Genomic DNA, 22,163 nt, shown 5'->3' with positions numbered 1-22,163 from the left:
ATCCCTCAGGCTGTATTGCATCAAAAAGCGACATCAGTGTGTAAAGGACATCACCACGTGGGCTCAGGAACACTTCAGAAAACCACTGTCAGTAACTACAATTCGTCGCTACATCTGTAAGTGCAAGTTAAAACTCTGCTTTGCAAAGCAAAAGCCATTTATCAACAACACCCAGAAACACCGCCGGCTTCGCTGGGCCCGAGCTCATCTAAGATGGACTGATACAAAGTGGAAAAGTGTTCTGTGGTCTGACGAGTCCACATTTCAAATTGTTTTTGGAAACTATGGACGTCGTCTCCTCCGGAACAAAGAGGAAAAGAACCATCCGGATTGTTCTAGGCGCAAAGTTGAAAAGTCAGCATCTGTGATGGTATGGAGGTGTATTAGTGCCCAAGACATGGGTAACTTACACATCTATGAAGGCACCATTAATGCTGAACGGTACATACAGGTTTTGGAGCAACATACAGTATGTTGCCATCCAAGCAACGTTATTATGGACGCCCCTGCTTATTTCAGCAAGACAATGCCAAGGCACATGTTACAACAGCGTGGTTTCATAATAAAAAAGTGCGGTTACTACACTGGCCTGCCTGTAGTCCAAACCTGTCTCCCATTGAAAATGTGTGGCACATTATAAAGCCTAAAATACCACGAGGGAGACCCCGGACAACTTATGCTGTACATCAAGCAAGAATGGGAAAGAATTACACCTGAAAAGCTCTTTAGTTCCCAAACGTTTACTGAGTGTTGTTAAAAGGAAAGGCCATGTAACACAGTGGTAAAAATGCCCCTGTGACAACTTTTTTGCAATGTGTTGCTGCCATTAAATTCTAAGTTGATGATTATTTGCAAAAAAAAAAAAAAGAAGTTTCTCAGTTCGAACCTTAAATGCATATAATTGTATTCTGTTTTTATGCCAACTTCACTGGTTTTGGGTTTTGTATTAATCGTTCCATTAATTGTGTTATTGACTTATCGGCCCAAGTCTAGTCACCATCAAAACTTTTTGCAGGGTGCAAGTAGTGTTTGTTATTAGCGTACTGACAGCACATCCAAACTTTCTGTTTCCTTAAACATTTTTGATTCTGATTGGTCAACATGTCTTGTCACTCAAATGCCGGTGACGGTGGACAAAAAAACAAACTCTGTCTTTTGCGGTTTGGTTCTCGCACTAATTAAAACCTGATTGTCGATTAATTGTGCAGCCCTAGCTCAAATGTTAGTCTAATAAAAAAAAAGATCTCTATTGACATATTTTGTTTTGTGGTTGTCAAAATGTCAAAGCCAGTATTTTATGAATTGCGGTGTTTCCTTCTGGCGTAGGTGAACATCATCCCTGTCATCGCCAAAGCAGACACCATCAGCAAGAGCGAGCTGCACAAGTTCAAGATCAAAATCATGAGCGAGCTGGTGAGCAACGGCGTCCAGATCTACCAGTTCCCCCTGGACGACGAGACCGTGGCCAAAGTCAACACGGCCATGAACGTGAGTGAGCGCACATCTTCTGCACATTTGTCATTCTACTATACGCTTCTTGTTGTGTCGTGTAGGGCCACCTGCCCTTTGCTGTTGTGGGCTGCACAGAAGAAGTCTGCGTCGGCAACAAGATGGTGAAGGCTCGCCAGTACCCCTGGGGGGTGGTCCAAGGTGGGTTTTTTTGGCATTCGTATGTTAGCAACAAAACCGACTTTTCTTGTGCTGCATGTGGATCTCACACCAGAGGTTACGCTCGGCCTTTTATTTTGAAGGCGGCTTCCTGAGTAACCTGTGTGAAGTTGGCTCTGTTATCATTGCAAAAAAAAAGAACACGGTCATTTAGGGCTGGGCGATACGGCCTTTTATTAATATCTCGATATTTTTAGGCCATGTCACGATACACGATATATATCTGAACACTTGATGCATGTAATCACAGCAGTATGATGATTCTATGTGTTTACATTAAAACATTCTTCTTCACACTGTATTAATATATGCTACTTTTAAACTTTCATGCAGAGAGGGAAATCACAACTAAAAGTGTATTTATTAAACAGTTATTAAGCAGTGGCACAAACATTCATGTCATTTCCAAAACAGAAAGTGCAAGATTGTCAGAGACATTTTAAAACAAGCTATTAGTGCACTTTTGTGCATGATGTCACAAAGATGACATATCAAAACAACACTAAATTAAAGTGCACTTTTTGTACAGAACGCCACTATCCATCCATCCATTTTCTACCGATTGTCCCTTTTGGGGTGGCGGGGGGTCGCTGGAGCCTATCTCCAATAGTTTAAAACAAAGTGCACTTTTGTGCATGTTGTCACACAAGATATTTCAATAACAATTGTTGCGTCTGGCCAGTATTCCCTCTCAGAGAATTCAAGTCACTGGTCAATCCCAAGTTCTTTCAGATGACATATATGCACAATAAGAAGGACCATCAAGACAGAATAGGAATATTAACAAGTTTTACTGAAGCTTCAGGAGACCAGCCCACATCAATACAGTCATACCGTCATCTCGGGATTGTCTAACATTCAAACGGAAAGAAACTACTTCTTGAATCGGAAAGCAGTCCCCCCAGAAAGGAATGCCTCCCCCTTCCCCAACACTGAAAAGATGAGGGGGATGTATCCCTTTCACATTCCAATGTCTAAAACACTACACAGACCTCTGTAGACAAAGAGAAACTGGTATACAGAGTATACATTGAAAAGTACTAGCAAACCAAACATGACTATGAATAAAGAAAGGACTCTTAAACATATATGCATTCTCCACACTGTCAAATAAAAATGAGCTGCATAATAGGAAATCAAAGAGTGTATGTCCTTCGCTATGTGGTAGGTTCCTGCGGACGTTATCTCCTTCTGTTTGTTTCATACGGTGTTGATCTTGAAACGGTTGCTTAGGCATTTTGTTGGTGTGGCACCGGTCGGAGATGTTGACATGCGGAGTTTCAAGCACTCCTCATTCTCTAGCGGGTGACTTTTCAAACAATGCTACAAATTAGCAGTAATGCTACTTTTTGTAGCAACGCTTTTGCCGCATACTTGACATATTACTGATGTCTGTTCAACATCTTCCCGCTTGAAGCCAAACCACCGCCAGACGATGGACCCCCTGTTGTTTTTCTTGGGAATTAATTCTTCCTTCATTTGTTACCAGATTCGCACCTTCTTTCTCTCATATTACCACTCGCACCGCTAGCATCACAGCTAACGTTACCCATGCCGCTACCTCTCTGCTCGGCGAGGGAGTATGACATTGCACGTGCGACAGTATGTGACATATGTAAGAAGGTGCGCTTGTTTTATCACTCTGTGAGAAGAAGAGACAAGAAAGAGTGAGAAAAGCCTGTAGTGTAATTAGGGATGTCCCGATCCGATATTTGGATCGGATCGGCCGCCGATATTTGCCAAAAAATGCGTATCGGCAAGGCATGGGGAAAATGCCGATCCAGATCCAGTTTTGAGAAAAAAAAAATCCAGTCCGTGTTTTCCAACGCACCGATTTAAATAATACATTCCACTTTTCTGCTGCTCCCTAAGTTCCGTTCCGCATTTTCCAGCACACCTTCAACACATCCACAGGTCTGTGGATTCTCACGCAGTTGCTTTTAGCTGCTGGCACTACACAACAGGCTCTTCTCACTCTTTCCTGTGTCTCCCTCTCACAGACAGCGAGTGCACCTTCTTACACATGTCACATACTGTCACGTCATACGTCACATACTGTCACGTCATACGTCACATACGTATACGTCCTCTCCCAGCAGAGAGGTAGCAGCATGGCTAATGTTAGCTGTGATGCTAGCGCAGCCGTGCGAGCAACGTTCCCTCTAAGGTGCGCGCCTGTGCAATTGCGCACTGCTCAAGCGTCCTCTGCGAACGGCAAATCTATGCCACGCACAAAATCAAATAAAAAAATAAGCGCATAACAATTTTCGACACACGGACACGACAGAGAAAACAGTTTTCGTCATCATTGTTCAAATATTGCAACGTCTGTCGAGACGCGTATCTCCATTCGGTGCCACACGCCCACACCATCAAAATGCCGAGGCAAACATTTCCAGATCAACACCGTATGAAAAAAATAGTGATTTTTTTAGTTGTGATTTCCTTCTCTGCATGAAAGTTTAAAAGTAGCATATATTAAAGCAGTATGAAGAAGAATGTTTTAATGTAGACACATAGAATCATCATACTGCTGTGATTATATGCATCAAGTGTTCATTTAAGGCTAAGGAAAAATATCCAGATATATATCGTGTATCGTGACATGGCCTTAAAATATCGCAATATTAAAAAAAGGCCATATCGCCCAGCCCTAGTTCAATGATGCCATTTCTGTTCGTCATGTATAATTTTGTCTATTTTGTGTTTATCCTTGAATAAACAGGTCAGTTTCTTGTTACCAACCATTGTGTAGTATTCAAACTCCCCTAATTCAGCTGGCTAGTTGTTATCAAGAGTACTAAAACCCTTTTCAACATGATTCTGACAACTAAGTAGGCTAAATAAATTTAAACTTTAATCCATGCTCAGATAGGCCAGTATCGGTCAGTATCGGTATCGGATCGGAAGTGCAAAAACAACAACGGTATCGGATCGAAAGTGCAAAAACCTGGATCGGGACATCCCTAAGTGTAATTAATGCCTGCAGCTAAAAGCAACTGCGTGAGAACGTATACTCGAATATCACGATATAGTAATTTTTTATATCGCACAGAGACAAACCCGCGATATATCGAGTATATTCGATATATAACCCAGCCCCTACGGTCATTCCTTTGTGCTACATTTGTGCTGTAAAAATGTGTGTTTGTGCTGTTACGGTTTTGAAGTTATTTTAAAATACATTTTCTGACTTGTCATATCATCCAGACTCCAAATCGTGTCAAAATCACCCCAAACTTGTCCCAAATGTTTTTGTCTAACTATTATACTTGTTATGTTACTAGTGTGACAATATTTAGAACCAGCCCCATAACATCAAAAACTATAATAGTTAGACAACAATGTTTGCAGCACAAACGATTGGGACGAGTTTGGGGAGATTGTGACAAAGTTGGGGGGGCTGGTCATGAATAATAACACTTCAACATAAAAGTTATAAAATATTGACATACAAACTATGATAGTTAGACAAAACAATTGCAGCACAAACATTTGAGACACGTTTGGGGAAGTTTTAACAAGGTGGGGGGGCTGGTTATGAATCATAAAAGGGGTTGCGGCAAACATGTTTGGTTTTACTATTATAGTTTCTGTGTTATGGGGGTGGTTATGAATAATAATGTCAGGTTCAAACACTGATGACATCTATTAAACAAGACAAGAAGCAAGGAATTAAACAGAGACAGAATTAAATTTGGCTCAATTGAGGAGAGACGTCTGGACTGTACTCTTGCACAGTCTCACCACGCTCTGACGAAAGATTGTACGCCTCCTCTTTTATTTGGACTTTCCCTGATTACATGGCAACAGCTGTTTCTAAGGGACGAGGGTCGTAAACAGCCATCGCCTATGATTACAAACAGTTCAAAGAAAATGTCGGTTCAAAGAAAAGGTCGAAAAACAGTTCAAAGAAAAGGTCGCCTGGAGGGGAATCTGGTCCTGTTTCCGCTCTCCGCTTTGTAGTTCTCGGGTCAAGACAAAATCTTTCTGTGGATTACAATACATCAAAGAAACATAACATCTTCACGTTGCTTCCCATCTACACCGTGGAGTTTTACAAGCCTTCTTCTTGGTAGGATCAAAGACAGCTTTTGTCTTCTCGCCGGGAACTCATGGCAACACAAAAGTTTTGTGATAACTTAGATACAATTATTCTGACAAATAACATAAAAACTATAATAGACAAAAATATTATGGAGCACATGTGTAACACAAACGATTGGGACACGTTTGGGGAGATTTTGACAAGGTGCCGCTCCAACCCACACCTTTTTATAGATAATAAGACGGTAATATAAAGGTATAATAGTTGGACAAAACATTTTTGTAGCACAAATGATGAGGGGGGCCAACTTCACACAGGTTCCTCAATAAGACATCACTGTAAATAATGTCAATAACTAGATGAACCATCTGTGGCTGTGAAGTGAACACTAGTAAGGTTGTAAATACTGTATAGAGTAGGCTAACCCATGTGGTTCCTGTGGATGTAAACACAAGTTGTAATTACTGTAGTGACTAAACAACATAGTGACTAAAACAGGCATAGTGATTCATTTGGATGAATTGGGTATGTATTAGAGATGCGCGGTTTGCGGACACAACCGCGGATTCGGCGGATTATCCGCGGATCGGGCGGATGACATTTAAATAAATAAGATTTTATCCGCGCCGCGGGTCGGGTCGGGCGGATTAATGAGATTTTTTTTTTTTTTTTTTTTTTTTGCGGGTGGCAGTTAAACCAATTCGGAAATATATATACATAGTTAAATGTTGTTAGCCACATACGAAAAACGAGCAGCACTCTTTGAAACAGGCAATTATTTATCAGCAGGCACCTGCAGCAGCCACAGGCACCTGCAGCACGCCACATCAGAAGAAGAAAAAAAAATGGCAACACCGGCAGCAAACGTGGTACGCGACAAACTAAAAAAGGGAATACTAAAGACCAGGGAAAAAAAAGGCCAGGAAAGTTCAGCGTGGACTCGTTTTTATGAGGTTGTAAATCAGGATGCCAGCAATGCTGGCTACGTGAGTTGCAAGAGCTGCGACGCTGTGTACGTCTACGACAGTCATAAAACCGGGACATCGAACATGGTGCATGGTGCGAACAAAGGACTTCTTTCATTTAAGGTTTGTGATAAACCATCAAACTCATTCGTTAAAAGGACTCTATAGTAATATAAAGCGAATTTTTCTGGACATTATCATGCAACAAAAGTTTATTTTTGGGACCGCGATCACCGCGTAATGATTTTTAAAGGTTGCATTACAAACATGTAACTGTCCCATGTGATCAGCCAGTGCGATTGGAAGTCCATGCTCAATTATTGCCTCCGTAAATAAAACTTCGGCATTCATCACATCCAAAGAATCTGTTTGGGCGACGAAAAACGTTGAAAGTTTTCCACTTGTATCGCTAGCAACAGCATTAGACTTGTGTTTTTTTGTCCCAAAGTGGTCTTTTACATCGCTAATTCCTCCGTGTCCGATCGAAAAATCTTGTCTGCACAAGGTGCAATTCGCGTAGTTTTCACCCTTTTTTTTTTTAATTAATGAAAAACAGTATTTTTTATCACTGCACCCGTAACCCGGAATAGGTTGATGAAAACCGTACGAATTACGGGAAAACCGGAGTAGTTGGCAGGTGCCTCACTAATGCCTTGCATCGTCTATATTAGATATAACGGGCGGGTGCGGGCGGATGGCGGGCGGATGCAGTTCTATTCAAACGTTACATCGGGTGGATGGCGGATGGTTGACGACTTTCTGATGCGGTTGCGGATGAAATATTTGCCTATCCGCGCATCTCTAGTATGTATTTATGTCAACTCTGTTAAATATTTTTCAATTCTTTAAGCACTAAAACATATTTATTTTCCAAAGGTTTGCATGTTCAATTACTGAAAAACCAGGAGCTGTACACTGACCACCCTAAAGCAGGGATTCTCAAACTGCAATACCGGCTCATCTAGCGGTACGCCAAATAATCACTTCAGTACATTTTCAAACAGTGTTACTGTTCAAACTGTGTGTCATGTTAAAGTGGCCAAAATATTAAATAGTTAATTAAAACCTCTGCCTTGTTTTTAATGACTGCTTAGGCCTACTATGCTATTGTATTTTAATGTTGGTCAATATGGTGGTACTTGGAAAAAAGTCTGAGAAACTCAGCTATATAGTATATCCAAGTGTCATTTTTATATTGTCTCTTGAGAAGATATACTGTAAGGAGTTTTTGTGACTTTAGAGAGCACAGCCTCACACTCTCCGTGCTCAGCATCCCATAATACAGACCTGGGTAAAATACGGGCCGTGAGCCAAATGCCATATTAAGATTTTCAAGCCGGCCCGCCGGACTTTCTAGATCATTTTTTTTAGACCTTTAACATCAAAACTGTTGCCGCCATTATGATGTGCAGTGCTGATTTTACATGACTGTAAGTCTTGAACTATAGAAATCATTTCAAAGGTTTAAATCTACACTTTTGGGTGTTATACATGTTTGTAAACGGATCTCTGCTGCAAGGGTTCTCCTGAGTCCAATAGATCTTCGTGAGCCCGGTAGGCAGTTTGAATACAGTCTTTTTATTTTCATTCAACAGTCTGGATTGCTTTTCAGCTGTCTTATCCAGGCGTGTTGATCCGTGCGCTCTCTGTGCGTGTGACTCTATCTCTCTCCAACTCCCAACTCCAACCCCGTGTCTCGTTCCGGCTGCTGCTAATAAAGGCGACAGGTGATTAGATAACAAGGTCCACCTGGGCCGTCTACTCGCCTGTCGCTGTCTTCGAGGCCGGTCCTTGCACACCTCGTTCCGCGGCAGGCCCGCAGGCCACGCCCCCCTCCACATAGTTATTACGGTAATCTACGTCACAGCAGCTCAGACCAGGAACAAAGCAGAGTGGGCGGGGTTTCTTTTCAAGAACAAATGCTGAAGAAACATTTTACAACACATTTCTGCATAAAAGTGATAATATATCATATTGTTGGTGTTTATTACACGTTGCATTCATATTTTGCTGTTTTTTTACATTTTTGTTGTGTAAAAAAGGAGCGATCTAGAAGTAAAAGAGGAGCGATGTTCATATGTTGTTAATAATCAGTGTTTTATTGTTCATAGTTAATATTGTAAATTCCTTTCTTTATTTTAATGTCGATTTTGGGTGTCTCATTCAGTAAAATTCCATTCCGTTTTTTTGCGGTGGTCTGTCATAACGTTTTTAGAACTCTATCGGACATTGTGACTTTTGGTATCAGTGTTCCAGAAAAAAAGGGACCTTTGGCCCCCCAGACACATTTTTTCTCTCAATGTGGCCCCGGAGTCAAACTACCGTATTTTCCGCACCATAAGCCGCCCTGGGTTATAAGCCGCGCCTTCAATGAACGGCATATTTCAAAACGTTGTCCACATATAAGCCGCCCCGTGTTATAAGCCGCATCTAACTGCGCTAAAGGAATGTCAAAAAAACAGTCAGATAGGTCAGTCAAACTTTAATAATATATTAAAAACCAGCGTGATGTGGGCGCGCATGGAGTCGTATATCAACATGGACGGAGCTGCGTGAAAAAAGCCACCCGGCCTCTTCGCGTAAACTTACCTTAACCACTCGCTCATCTTTTCTTCATCCATCCATCCCTTCGAGTTAGCTTTTATGATGACGCCGGCTGGAAAGGTCTCTTTTGGCAAGGTCTTCCTTTTGAATATCACCATGGGTGGAAGTTTCTGGCCATTAGCATGGCAAGCTAGAACCACAGTGAAGGATGACTTCTCATTCCCTGTGGTGCGAATATTCACCGTACGTGCTCCCGTTGTATCCACAGTGCGGTTCACAGGAATATCAAAAGTCAGTGGAACCTCGTCCATGTTGATAATGTTCTCTGGCCGGATCTTTTTTTCAGCTATCTTGTTTTTACAATATGCACGGAAAGTAGCCAGCTTTTCTTGAAAGTCTTTAGGCAGTTGCTGTGAAATAGTAGTCCGTGTGCGGATGGAGAGATTGCGTCTTTTCATGAACCGGAAACCTGTCGCTTAGTAGGAGCCATTTTGTGGTCTTTACAGATGTAAACACACAAAGGAAATGAAACGTAATATCCGCGCGCTTATTCTTCTTCTATGGGGGCGGGTGGTTGCTTACTGTAGAAGAAGAAGCGCTTCCTGTTCTATGGGGGCGGGTGCTTACCTTGGCGGTTGCTTGCGTAGAAGAAGAAGCACTTCCTCTTCTACGGGGAAAAAAGATGGCGGCTGTTTACCGTAGTTGCGAGACCGAAACTTTATGAAAATGAATCTTAATATTAATCCATATATAAAGCGCACCGGGTTATAAGCCGCACTGTCAGCTTTTGAGTAAATTTGTGGTTTTTAGGTGCGGCTAATAGTGCGGAAAATACGGTATTTGCTTAGCTCTGCCATAATACAATTTCTCTGTGACTCCTAGTGGAGAACGAGAGCCACTGCGACTTTGTGAAGCTGAGGGAGATGCTGATCTGCGTCAACATGGAGGACCTGAGGGAGCAGACGCACACCCGCCACTACGAGCTCTACAGGCGCTGCAAGCTGGAGGAGATGGGCTTCAAAGACACCGGCCCCGAGTGCAAGCCCGTCAGGTGACCTCTTTACCTCTGGGCAGCCACGTCACAGCTGAATCTGAAATCCCAGTAAATGATCCTGTTTGTCTGTATTAGACTTCGACCGATACCGATTATTAGTCATCAAGGCGGCTGTGTTGTCCTGAAGTCAATTGTTAATATTCTTTACATAATTATTTGATAATACTTTTGTATTAGTGACTGCAATGCTTTAATTCGGAACTAAAGTTGTTTTTATATCTTGTATGCTATAATCGGTAAACAGCAGTTAGGTCAGGGGTGCTCATTACGTCGATCGTAGCTGACAATTGGTGGATGGCCCCTCGTCTGTCTGTGTGTTTATGCTTGTGTTCCTACATGTGCGCAGTCTGCAGCAAACCTATGAAGCCAAGCGCCACGAGTTCCTGGTGGAGCTCCAGAGGAGAGAGGACGAGATGAGGCAGATGTTTGTGCAGAGGGTCAAGGAGAAGGAGGCGGAGCTCAAGGATGCGGAGAGAGAGGTGGGCAGCCTTACGTCGGGTGAACAAAGCCGCTCTGAAAGTCCTCCCTCAAGTCCGTCTGGTTGTTGTCCCGCAGCTGCAGAGTCGCTTTGAGCAGCTGAAGCGTATGCACGCGGAGGAGAAGTCCGCTCTGGAGGAGAAGAGGCGACTCCTGGAGGAGGACCAGAGCTCCTTCGGCAAGAGACGCGCCGCTGCTCAACTCATGCAGGCCCAAAGCTATACCGCCAACGGCAAGAAGGACAAGGACCGCAAGAAGTAAGACATATTTCTATATACACAAATATGTGGTCCATATGCATTTGTATACCATAGATGTTGTACATTCATGCATGTGTGGTCTCCCAGAGATCATAACCGACATTCAGCTGCCCTACTTATCTCTGCTCGCGCTTTAAAGTGTTGCATCATCACCCGATAAAATGCTGACTGAGCACAACTCCACACCGCTATTACGACATTGCTGGTACACTGCAAAAACTGAAATCTAAGTAAGATTAAATATCTCAAATAGGGGTGATATTTGCTTATTTTCTGTCTGATAAGATAATTCTTCTCACTAAGCAGATTTTATTTTAGTGTTTTACTTGTTTTAAAGGGTTTTGGTCCTAAATGATCTCAGTAAGATATTACAGCTTGTTGCTGAGATTTGATGACCTATATTGAGTAAAACATGCTTGAAACTAGAATATCAACTGATGCAAAGCTGTGTCATCAACACTCACAAGTATAAAACTACTTTTTTAAAGTAATAATTTCTTACTTCAGGCATGAAAAAGAAAATCATGATGCCGAGCGCATATCATTATGTCAAGATAATGGCACTAGCATTTACTTCATTTAAAGGGGAACATTATCACCAGACCTATGTAAGCGTCAATATATACCTTGATGTTGCAGAAAAAAGACCATATTTGTTTTTAACCGATTTCCGAACTCTAAATGGGTGAATTTTGGCGAATTAAATGCCTTTCTATTATTCGCTCTCGGAGCGATGACGTCACAACGTGACGTCACATCGGGAAGCAATCCGTCATTTTCTCAAACACCGAGTCAAATCAGCTCTGTTATTTTCCGTTTTTTCGACTGTTTTCCGTACCTTGGAGACATCACGCCTCGTCGGTGTGTTGTCGGACGGTGTAACAACACGAACAGGGACGGATTCAAGTTGCACCAGTGGCCCAAAGATGCGAAAGTGGCAAGAAATTGGACGTTTGTTCCGCACACTTTACCGACTAAAGCTATGCTACGACAGAGATGGCAAGAATGTGTGGATATCCTGCGACACTCAAAGCAGATGCATTTCCAACGATAAAGTCAAAGAAATCTGCCGCCAGACCCCCATTGAATCTGCCGGAGTGTGTGAGCAATTCAGGGACAAAGGACCTCGGTAGCACGGCAAGCAATGGCGGCAGTTTGTTCCCGCAGTTGAGCGAGCTAAACCCCCTGGATGTCTTGGCTCACACCGTCCCTTATGCCACCGAAGATGATCAAGAGAAGAATATCGACCCTAGCTTCCCTGGCCTGCTGACATCAACTCCAAAACTGGACAGATCAGCTTTCAGGAAAAGAGCGCGAATGAGGGTATGTCTACAGAATATATTAATTGATGAACATTGGGCTGTCTGCACTCTCAAAGTGCATGTTGTTGCCAAATGTATTTCATATGCTGTAAACCTAGTTCATAGTTGTTAGTTTCCTTTAATGTCAAACAAACATACCAATCGTTGGTTAGAAGGCGATCGCCGAATTTGTCCTCGCTTTCTCCCGTGTCGCTGGCTGTCGTGTCGTTTTCGTCGGTTTCCCTTGCATACGGTTCAAACCGATATGGCTCAATAGCTTCAGTTTCTTCTTCAATTTCGTTTTCGCTACCTGCCTCCACACTACAACCATCCGTTTCAATACATGCGTAATCTGTTGAATCGCTTAAGCCGCTGAAATCCGAGCTAATGTCGCTATAGCTTTCAGTTCTTTCCGCCATGTTTGTTTGTGTTGGCTTCACTATGTGACGTCACAGGAAAATGGACGGGTGGTTAAAATCAGGCACTTTGAAGCTTTTTTTAGGGATATTGCGTGATGGGTAAAATTTTGAAAAAAACTTTGAAAAATAAAATAAGCCACTGGGAACTGATTTTGAATGGTTTTAACCCTTCTGAAATTGTGATAATATTCCCCTTTAGGAATATTTTTCAACATATTGAGCAAAAAGGTCTCTTTTTTTTTCTACCAAGATTATTAGTGAGAATATACTTGTTTTAAGGTATTTTTGGGTTCATTGAGGTTAGCTAATTTTACTTGTTTAGGAAAGTCTTGACAAGCCGAATGTTCTTGTTCTATTGGCAGATAATTTAGCTTAGTTCCAATAAAATACCCCCCATTTTTGTAAAAAAAAATTATTGTTTTTGAACACTGACTTTTTGCAGTGTATTGCTGTTAAGTTGTGCAATATCCCAGTAATACATTTAAGTTAAAGTACCACTGATAGTCTCTCACACACACACACACACACACACACACACACACACACACACACACACACACACACACACACACACGCACACACTAGGTGTGGTGAAATTATCCTCTGCGTTTGACCCATCCCCTTGTTCCGCCTCCTGGGAGGTGAGGGGAGCAGTGAGCAGCAGCGGTGGCCGCCCTCGGGAATCATTTTTTGGTGATTTAACCCCCAATTCCAAACCTTGAAACTTTCCCTTGATGCTGAGTGCCAAGCAGGGAGATAATGGGTCCCATTTTTTATAGTCATTGGTATGACTCGGCCGAGGTTTGAACTCACGACCTACCGATCTCAGGGCGGACACTCTAACCACCCTGAGATCGGTAAGTCGTGATGACCATGTGCTCTTTCTTTTCCACTTTTCTCCAAAACATTCTAGTTCAAACAGGAAGTGGTTTCTATCATGACATTCGAACAATCTTAAGCTGTCCTTAAAGGGGAACTGCACTTATTTTTGGAATTTTGCCTATCATTCACAATCTTTATGTAAAACAACATGGTTTATTTTTTTAATGCATTCTACGTTGTAAATAAATGCTAGCAAAAGTAAGCTAACAATGGAGCTACTGTGAATCACTCTATTCTGCCTATAAAGCCCTATAAGAACATCCAAAAACCTCCAAGGTTTTATATACACACTGTAAGTATATATGTAGTATCTAGTAGCATTCATAATAACATGTACTAGGCACATATTTTGATCATTTTAAGCATACGGCGGCGTATTAATTTCCCAGACGCATCACAACGTTCACTTTCCCTTCAATAACTACTAATCACGGCAGACTTGATGAGAGACAACAAAGACTACTTTGGGACAAATGACGATCCAGAAACTTCTATTTTTGATCCTGAATATAAGGAGGATGAACTACAAGTTTTAGAAGCTGTGTGCTAAACAGATGCAGCTTTAGTCAAACACTAAGCATCATGTAGCAGTATTGCTAAGTGCTAAACAATATATACAAACATAATAAAACAATCACTTACTGTACAATGTCTGCTCTCACTGGGATGAAGACTGATGGGATGTTTATATCTTCCCCTTTACGTCAATAATTCATCATAATCCTTACAAAGGGCAAAAAATGTGTTTTAACAATTCAATAGTTGAGTTTTACCAGCGTTAATTGACATGTTATAATGCATAAAAAAGAAAAACGTGTTCTTGTCTTCCGTTTTGATGTGATGTTTGATTCAAGATGGCTGAAGAAATATTAATAGTCTTTCTTATTAGTAAAACCCATTCACATCCGAATTGCGATTCTTATTCATCCCGATTCTAAATCGATTGATAATTATTTTTTTAAATATTACATTTTTAAAAAGAGGTTTTAGGACATCTCTATGCAACCCAAAATGAGCTTTTCTAACCTGTAACTTGTTTTGAAAAAGTTAATTATAATTATTATGGCAAATATTGTATTTTCCAGACTATAGAGCACACCGGAATATAAGCCACACCCACTTAATTTCAGAAGAAAAAAATAATTTTCCATATATTAGCCGCAGATATATACGTTGTGAAATAAGTTATTTACACAGAAATATTCTGTAAATGTTTATTTACATACCTTAATTGTTTCCAAACGGTGTCTGTAACAAGGCAGTAAAACGGCTGATCAAACAAAACAGTTAGCGAAATAAATGATAATACAGAATTGACAATGAGCCTTATTACACTACAAGTGGAGCAATACAAATACCAATAGAAATAGCGCTATTGATAATGAACAATACCAATAATTTACCTGTATTATCAACAATACAGTTGTTCAAATGCAACAATACATATAGAGCACACCGGAATATAAGCCACACCCACTTAATTTCAGAAGAAAAAAATAATTTTCCATATATTAGCCACAGATATATACATTGTGAAATTAGTTATTTACACAGAAATATTCTATAAGTGTTTATTTACATACCTTAATTGTTTCCAAACAATGTCTGTAACAAGGCAGTAAAACGTCTGATCAAACAAAACAGAAGTCATCGTCATGGACCCACTAGCTGTGCAAGCTAGCTCTCCAATCAGCTAATCGGACTCAATAACTCCACAATGACGTTTTGGTGAATTTACTGAGGAATTTGTGAAACTGAAACAATACAAAAATAATGTTATTGTAAGTTAATAATACTAACACAGACACTCGTACTCACATGTTGGCATCTTAGCCAATGCTAACGACGCTAGCTTGATTACATTACGATAAATATACATGAAAACACTCCTACAGACATCACACATGGGACGCTTTAGTAAGTAAGAATTGTTTTAGTTATATTGTAAAACTTACAAATGTTTCTTGGGGTGATGAATGAAAACATCCGTACAAGTAGAAACGCTATGGACGGTTTTACTTCCAGTTCGAGGCATTAAAACAGGAAGTGCATTGCAAGTGCACCTGCAGTGAGCGAACTCGTCCAAAAGATGGCGCCGTATTACAAACAATAACACACCTTTTCAGTGTTTCTGCTCGAGTTAAATGAAAACTATTGAACACAAAACATTTTGGTTAGAGATGTCCGATAATGGCTTTTTTGCCGATATTCCGATATTGTCCAACTCTTAATTACCGATTCCGATATCAACCGATACCGATATATCTAGTCGTGGAATTAACACATTATTAATGCCTAATTTTGTTGTGATGCCCCGCTGGATGCATTAAACAATGTAACAAGGTTTTCCAAAATAAATCAACTCAAGTTATGGATAAAAGTGCCAACATGGCACTGCCATATTTATTATCGAAGTCACAAAGTGCATTATTTTTTTTAACATGCCTCAAAACAGCAGCTTGGAATTTGGGACATGCTGAGAGAGCATGAGGAGGTTGGGGGGGGGTTTAGGGTAGCGGGGGGTGTATATTGTAGCGTCCCGGAAGAGTTTAGTGCTGCAAGGGGTTCTGGGTATTTGTTCTGTTGTGTTTCTGTTGTGTTACGGTGCGGATGTTCTCCCGAAATGTGTTTGTCATTCTTGTTTGGTGTGGGTTCACAGTGTGGCGCATATTTGTAACAGTGTTAAAGTTGTTTATACGGCCACCCTCAGTGTGTCCTGTATGGCTGTTGACCAAGTATGCAATTGCATTCACATATGTCTGTGTGTAAAAGCCGCATATATTATGTGACTGGGCCGGCACGCTGTTTGTATGAAGGAAAAGCGGACGTGACGACATGTTGTAGAGGACGCTAAAGGCAGTGCCTTTAAGGCACGCCCCCAATATTGTTGTCCGGGTGGAAATCGGGAGAAATTCGGGAGAATGGTTTTTCCGGGAGATTTTCGGGAGGGGCACTGAAATTAGGGAGTCTCCCGGGAAAATCGTGAGGGTTGGCAAGTATGCCCTACGTCCGTGTTTTATACCGGATAAGTACCGCTCCGTACAGCAGCGTTTTAAAAAGTCATTAATTTTACTTTTTGAAACCGATACCGACAATTTCCGATATTACATTCTAAAGTTTGTGGGGCGGTATAGCTCGGTTGGTAGAGTGGCCGTGCCAGCAACTTTAGGTTGCAGGTTCGATCCCCGCTTCTGCCATCCTAGTCACTGCCGTTGTGTCCTTGGGCAAGACACTTTACGCACCTGCTCCCAGTGCCACCCACACTGGTTTAAATGTAACTTAGATATGGGGTTTCACTATGTAAAGCGCTTTGAGTCACCAGAGAAAAGCGCTATATAAATATAATTCACTTCACTTCACAAAGCATTTATCGGCAGATAACATCGGCAGGCCGATATTATCGGACATCTCTAATTGCAAGTGCATCTGCAGTGAGCGAACTTGTCCAAAAGATGGCGCCATATTACAAACAATAAGACACCTTTTCAGTGTTTCTGTTCGAGTTAAATGAAAACTATTGAACACAAAACATTTTGGTTGTTTAAAAAAAAAATCTATGAGTTAGCTGCACCGATTTATTAGCCGCAGGGTTTAAAGTAGAGATGTTCGATAATATCGGACTGCCTATATTATCGGCCGATAAATGCTTTAAAATGTAATATTGGAAATTATCGGTATCGGTTTCACAATTATCGGTATCTGTTTCAAAAAGTAAAATGTATGACTTTTTAAAACGCCGCCGTGTACACGGACGTAGGGAGAAGTACAGAGCGCCAATGAACCTTGAAGGCACTGCCTTTGCGTGCCGGCCCAGTCACATATTATCTACGGTTTTTCACACACACAAGTGAATGCAGGCATACTTGGTCAACAGCCATACAGGTCACACTGAGGGTGGCCGTATAAACAACTTTAACACTGTTACAAATATGCGCCACACTGTGAACCCACACCAAACAAGAATGACCAACACATTTTGGGAGAACATCCGCACCGTAACACAACATAAACACAACAGAACAAATACCCAGAACCCCTTGCAGCAATAAATCTTCCGGGACACTACAATATACATCCCCCGCTACGCCCTAAAAACCCCGCCCCCTCAACTTCCTCATGCTCTCTCAGGGAGAGTATGTCCCAAATTCCAAGCTGCTGTTTTGAGGCATGTTAAAAAATATAATGCACTTTGTGACTTCAATAATAAATATGGCAGTGCCATGTTGGCACTTTTTTCCATAACTTGAGTTGATTTATTTTGCAAAACCTTGTTACATTGTTTAATGCATCCAGCGGGGCATCACAACAAAATTAGGCATTAATAATGTGTTAATTCCACGACTGTATATATCGGTATCGGTTGATATCGGAATCGGAATATCGGCAAAAAAGCCATTATCGGACATCTCTAGTTTAAAGGGGAACATTATCACAATTTCAGAAGGGTTAAAACCATTAAAAAATCAGTTCCCAGTGGCTTATTATATTTTTCGAAGTTTTTTTCAAAATTTTACCCATCACGCAATATCCCTAAAAAACGCTTCAAAGTGCCTGATTTTAACCATCGTTATATACACCCGTCCATTTTCCTGTGACGTCACATAGTGAAGCCAACACAAACAAACATGGCGGAAAGAACAGCAAGCTATAGCGACATTAGCTCGGATTCAGACTCGGATTTCAGCGGCTTAAGCGATTCAACAGATTACGCATGTATTGAAACGGATGGTTGTAGTGTGGAGGCAGGTAGCGAAAACAAAATTGAAGAAGAAACTGAAGCTATTGAGCCATATCGGTTTGAACCGTATGCAAGCGAAACCGACGAAAACGACACGACAGCCAGCGACACGGGAGAAAGCGAGGACGAATTCGGCGATCGCCTTCTAACCAACGATTGGTATGTGTTTGTTTGGCATTAAAGGAAACGAACAACTATGAACTAGGTTTACAGCATATGAAATACATTTGGCAACAACATGCACTTTGAGAGTGCAGACAGCCCAATTTTCATCAATTAATATATTCTGTAGACATACCCTCATCCGCGCTCTTTTCCTGAAAGCTGATCTGTCCAGTTTTGGAGTTGATGTCAGCAGGCCAGGGAAGCTAGGGTCGATATTCTTCTCTTGATCATCTTCGGTGGCATAAGGGACGGTGTGAGCCAAGACATCCAGGGGGTTTAGCTCGCTCGTCTGCGGGAACAAACTGCTGCCATTGCTTGCCGTGCTAGCGAGGTCCTTTGTCCCTGAATTGCTCACACACTCCGGCAGATTCAATGGGGGTCTGGCGGCAGATTTCTTTGACTTTATGGTTGGAAATGCATCTGCTTTGAGTGTCGCAGGATATCCACACATTCTTGCCATCTCTGTCGTAGCATAGCTTTCGTCGGTAAAGTGTGCGGAACAAACGTCCAATTTCTTGCCACTTTCGCATCTTTGGGCCACTGGTGCAACTTGAATCCGTCCCTGTTCGTGTTGTTACACCCTCCGACAACACACCAACGAGGCATGATGTCTCCAAGGTACGGAAAACAGTCGAAAAAACGGAAAATAACAGAGCTGATTTGACTCGGTGTTTGAGAAAATGGCGGATTGCTTCCCGATGTGACGTCATCGCTCCGAGAGCGAATATTAGAAAGGCGTTTAATTCGCCAAAATTCACCCATTTAGAGTTCGGAAATCGGTTAAAAAAATATTTGGTCCTTTTTCTGCAACATCAAGGTATATATTGACGCTTACATAGGTCTGGTGATAATGTTCCCCTTTAAAGTGTGGAAAAAAAGTAGCAATTTATAATCCGTAGTTTGTGGTATATGGATCATTAATTCAATCGCTGCCGTTGTGTCCTTGGGCAGGACACTTCACCCTTGCCCCCGGTGCCGCTCACACTGGTGAATGAATGATGAATGAATGAGTTGCTCCTCCACATGGAGAGGAGCCAGATGAGGTGGTTCGGGCATCTGGTCAGGATGCCACCCGAACGCCTCCCTTGGGAGGTGTTTAGGGCACGTCCAACCGGTAGGAGGCCACGGGGAAGACCCAGGACACTTTGGGAAGACTATGTCTCCCGGCTGGCCTGGGAACGCCTCGGGATCCCCCGGGAAGAGCTGGACGAAGTGGCTGGGGAGAGGAAAGTCTGGACTTCCCTGCTTAGGCTGCTGCCCCCGCAACCCGACCTCGGATAAGCGGAAGAAGATGGATGGATGGATGAATTAGTTGTAAAAATGAATGATGGGTTCTCACTTCTCTGTGAAGCGTTTTGAGTTCCTGGAAAAGCGCTATATAAATATAATCCATTATTATTATTATTATTATTATTATCAATCTGAACTGTCAATGCGTGCACACACCCAAAAGCCCCTTTGGTGCTCTCAAAAACGTTAACAACCATGTTGCTCCAATCATTTAAAAAAAAGTCAAATTTGCAGTAAAGTTGCGGTGATTTGATGAAACCGCAAAAAGGCAAGAAAAAGTGCGCTTTTGCTGAATTTGCACATTAATTCTCGCAGGGACTGAATAATCTGTTCCAGGGTCAACACTGCCACTCTTGACAATATTAGCTTTGTGAGTGTGAATTATTGAGAATCTTTCTGCTCAGTTTTTTTAATTTTAGATCTTGTTTCTTCTCCCATCAGTTCTGGCTTCATGTGAAGAACCTCCGGTCTGACCAGGGACACCATTCAGGTCTTGGTGGTCAGTGGACACACACATCATCACCTTCTTTACGTGTCAGCTTTGATCTTCTCGCAACACTACGTCTTCCTACTTTAATGGACCTCCTTTCATCTTGTACATCCGCACAAAGAAACTCATTATATTCAATAACACATCATGGCGTTTAAACACTTTTAAAAACAAACTCTACAATTCCAATTTTTTTAACCGCGTTGTGTCGTGTCCACTACAGTATATTTTTATACGTCGTGTTAAATTGCCTTCCTGTGCTGACTCATCATTTTAGTCGCACTTTGTAGCGTTTCAACACACAAACTCAGCGGTGCTGATACTACACTTTACACGTGCGTGTGTGTGTGTGTGTGTGTGTGTGTGTTTCTGTTACATGTGCCTTATGTGTGTTACATGTGCCTTGTGTGTGTGTGCAGCACCCTGTAACAAAACATGTGTACATGCGCTGACACACACCGATGCGTGATGGAGGGAATCTTTTTATATTTGTACCACACGTGTATTTATGGAATAAACAGTGTTACTCACAGAGGAATGTCCGTCCTTTCACAGTCAATGTCTATTTATTACAATTTTACTTTTTCAGATGGAGAATCGGTATTGGATTAAAAATATTAAACTATAAATCATATTTTTAATTATAATTGATACTGTTGTTTTTATTATTTTGTTAAGTTAATTGTGTCTGCTAGCACAGTGATTTTCAACCACTGTGCTCTTTCTTTTCCACTTTTCTCCAAAACATTCAAGTTCAAACATGAAGTGGTTTCTATCATTAAATTCAAACAGTCTTAAACTGTTCTTAAAGGGGAACTGCACTTTTTTTTTTTTTTGGAATTTTGCCTCTCATTCACATAAAACAGGGGTGTCAAACTCAAATACAGAGTGGGCTAAAATGTAAAACTAAACAAAGCCGCTGGCCAAGGTTGAACAAATTAACCTTTTAATAGGGACCCAAACAAGTTTTGCATTGAATATTGAACAAGCAAGGCTTATATAACTTTATAGTGACATGCAAAATCCAGTTTCAAATAATAATTATACAAAAATATCAATGGCATATCAAAGACAATTTAAATAAAAATTGAATGCCTCTTTTCTATTTGCAGCCTTCTGAGGTAAATATCAAAATAAACTTTTCCCACAGGCTAATAATGAATTTGAAAATAAAATAACAATAATGAATGAATCAAACATTCAGCCCTTTTCAGTCACGTCCGTATCCTCTCTCCCCTCCTGCTCCCGGCCGCTTACTGTTAAAGACAAGTGAAGTGAATTACATTTTTATAGCGCTTTTTCTCAAGTGACTCAAAGCGCTTTACATAGTGAAACCCAATATCTAAGTTACATTTAAACCAGTGTGGGTGGCACTGGGAGCAGGTGGGTGAAGTGTCTTGCCCAAAGACACAACGGCAGTGAAGGGGGGATCGAACCTGCAATCCTTAAGTTGCTGGCACGGCCGCTCTACCAACCGAGCTATACCGTCCCACAACAGATGATTAGATTAACACGTACCACCTGTGAAATCTAGTCACTTGCCAGCTGTGTCTCGCCGTCAGCACTGCCAAGCCCCCCGTCTGATGGTGCTCTGTCCTCAGCACCATGGACAGAGGCGGTGACCTTTGCTCCTGCAGGCAGCGTTGGCCACATCTCCCTCCACAAAATATAATTCACAAATTTAACAGTCTATATTTTTTGAAGAACTAAACAGGGATGGTGGTGTTGGGGTTTTCGGTCAAGGATTTAGAGCGATTGTTTGTGCAAAGTTTCCAATGGCCTCAGTGTCATTTTGCTTGCCTGGGAACAACATGTTATACAAAAATAAAAAACGAGACATAATCATTGCATTAAAATAAGTT

General features: G+C 41.5%; 1 protein-coding gene across 1 annotated transcript in view; it reads left to right on the top strand.

Moving 5' to 3' along the window:
- The window catches only part of septin10 (septin 10), a 46,099-nt gene extending 25,266 nt beyond the window's left edge, over window positions 1-20,833 (top strand). Inside the window, exons 5-10 of the mRNA XM_061971745.1 lie at window positions 1,327-1,488; window positions 1,554-1,650; window positions 10,108-10,276; window positions 10,626-10,758; window positions 10,835-11,013; window positions 20,253-20,833. Coding sequence (XP_061827729.1) covers window positions 1,327-1,488; window positions 1,554-1,650; window positions 10,108-10,276; window positions 10,626-10,758; window positions 10,835-11,013; window positions 20,253-20,268 — 756 coding nt within the window. The 3' untranslated portion in view covers window positions 20,269-20,833. The remainder of the gene's footprint in view (window positions 1-1,326; window positions 1,489-1,553; window positions 1,651-10,107; window positions 10,277-10,625; window positions 10,759-10,834; window positions 11,014-20,252) is intronic.
- The last annotated feature ends 1,330 nt before the right edge of the window (window positions 20,834-22,163 follow it).

Source organism: Nerophis lumbriciformis, linkage group LG13 (assembly GCF_033978685.3).
Source record: "Nerophis lumbriciformis linkage group LG13, RoL_Nlum_v2.1, whole genome shotgun sequence".
NCBI lineage: Eukaryota > Metazoa > Chordata > Actinopteri > Syngnathiformes > Syngnathidae > Nerophis > Nerophis lumbriciformis.
Note: the sequence above shows the minus strand (reverse complement) of the source record. Positions and strands in the feature narration are given on the sequence as shown.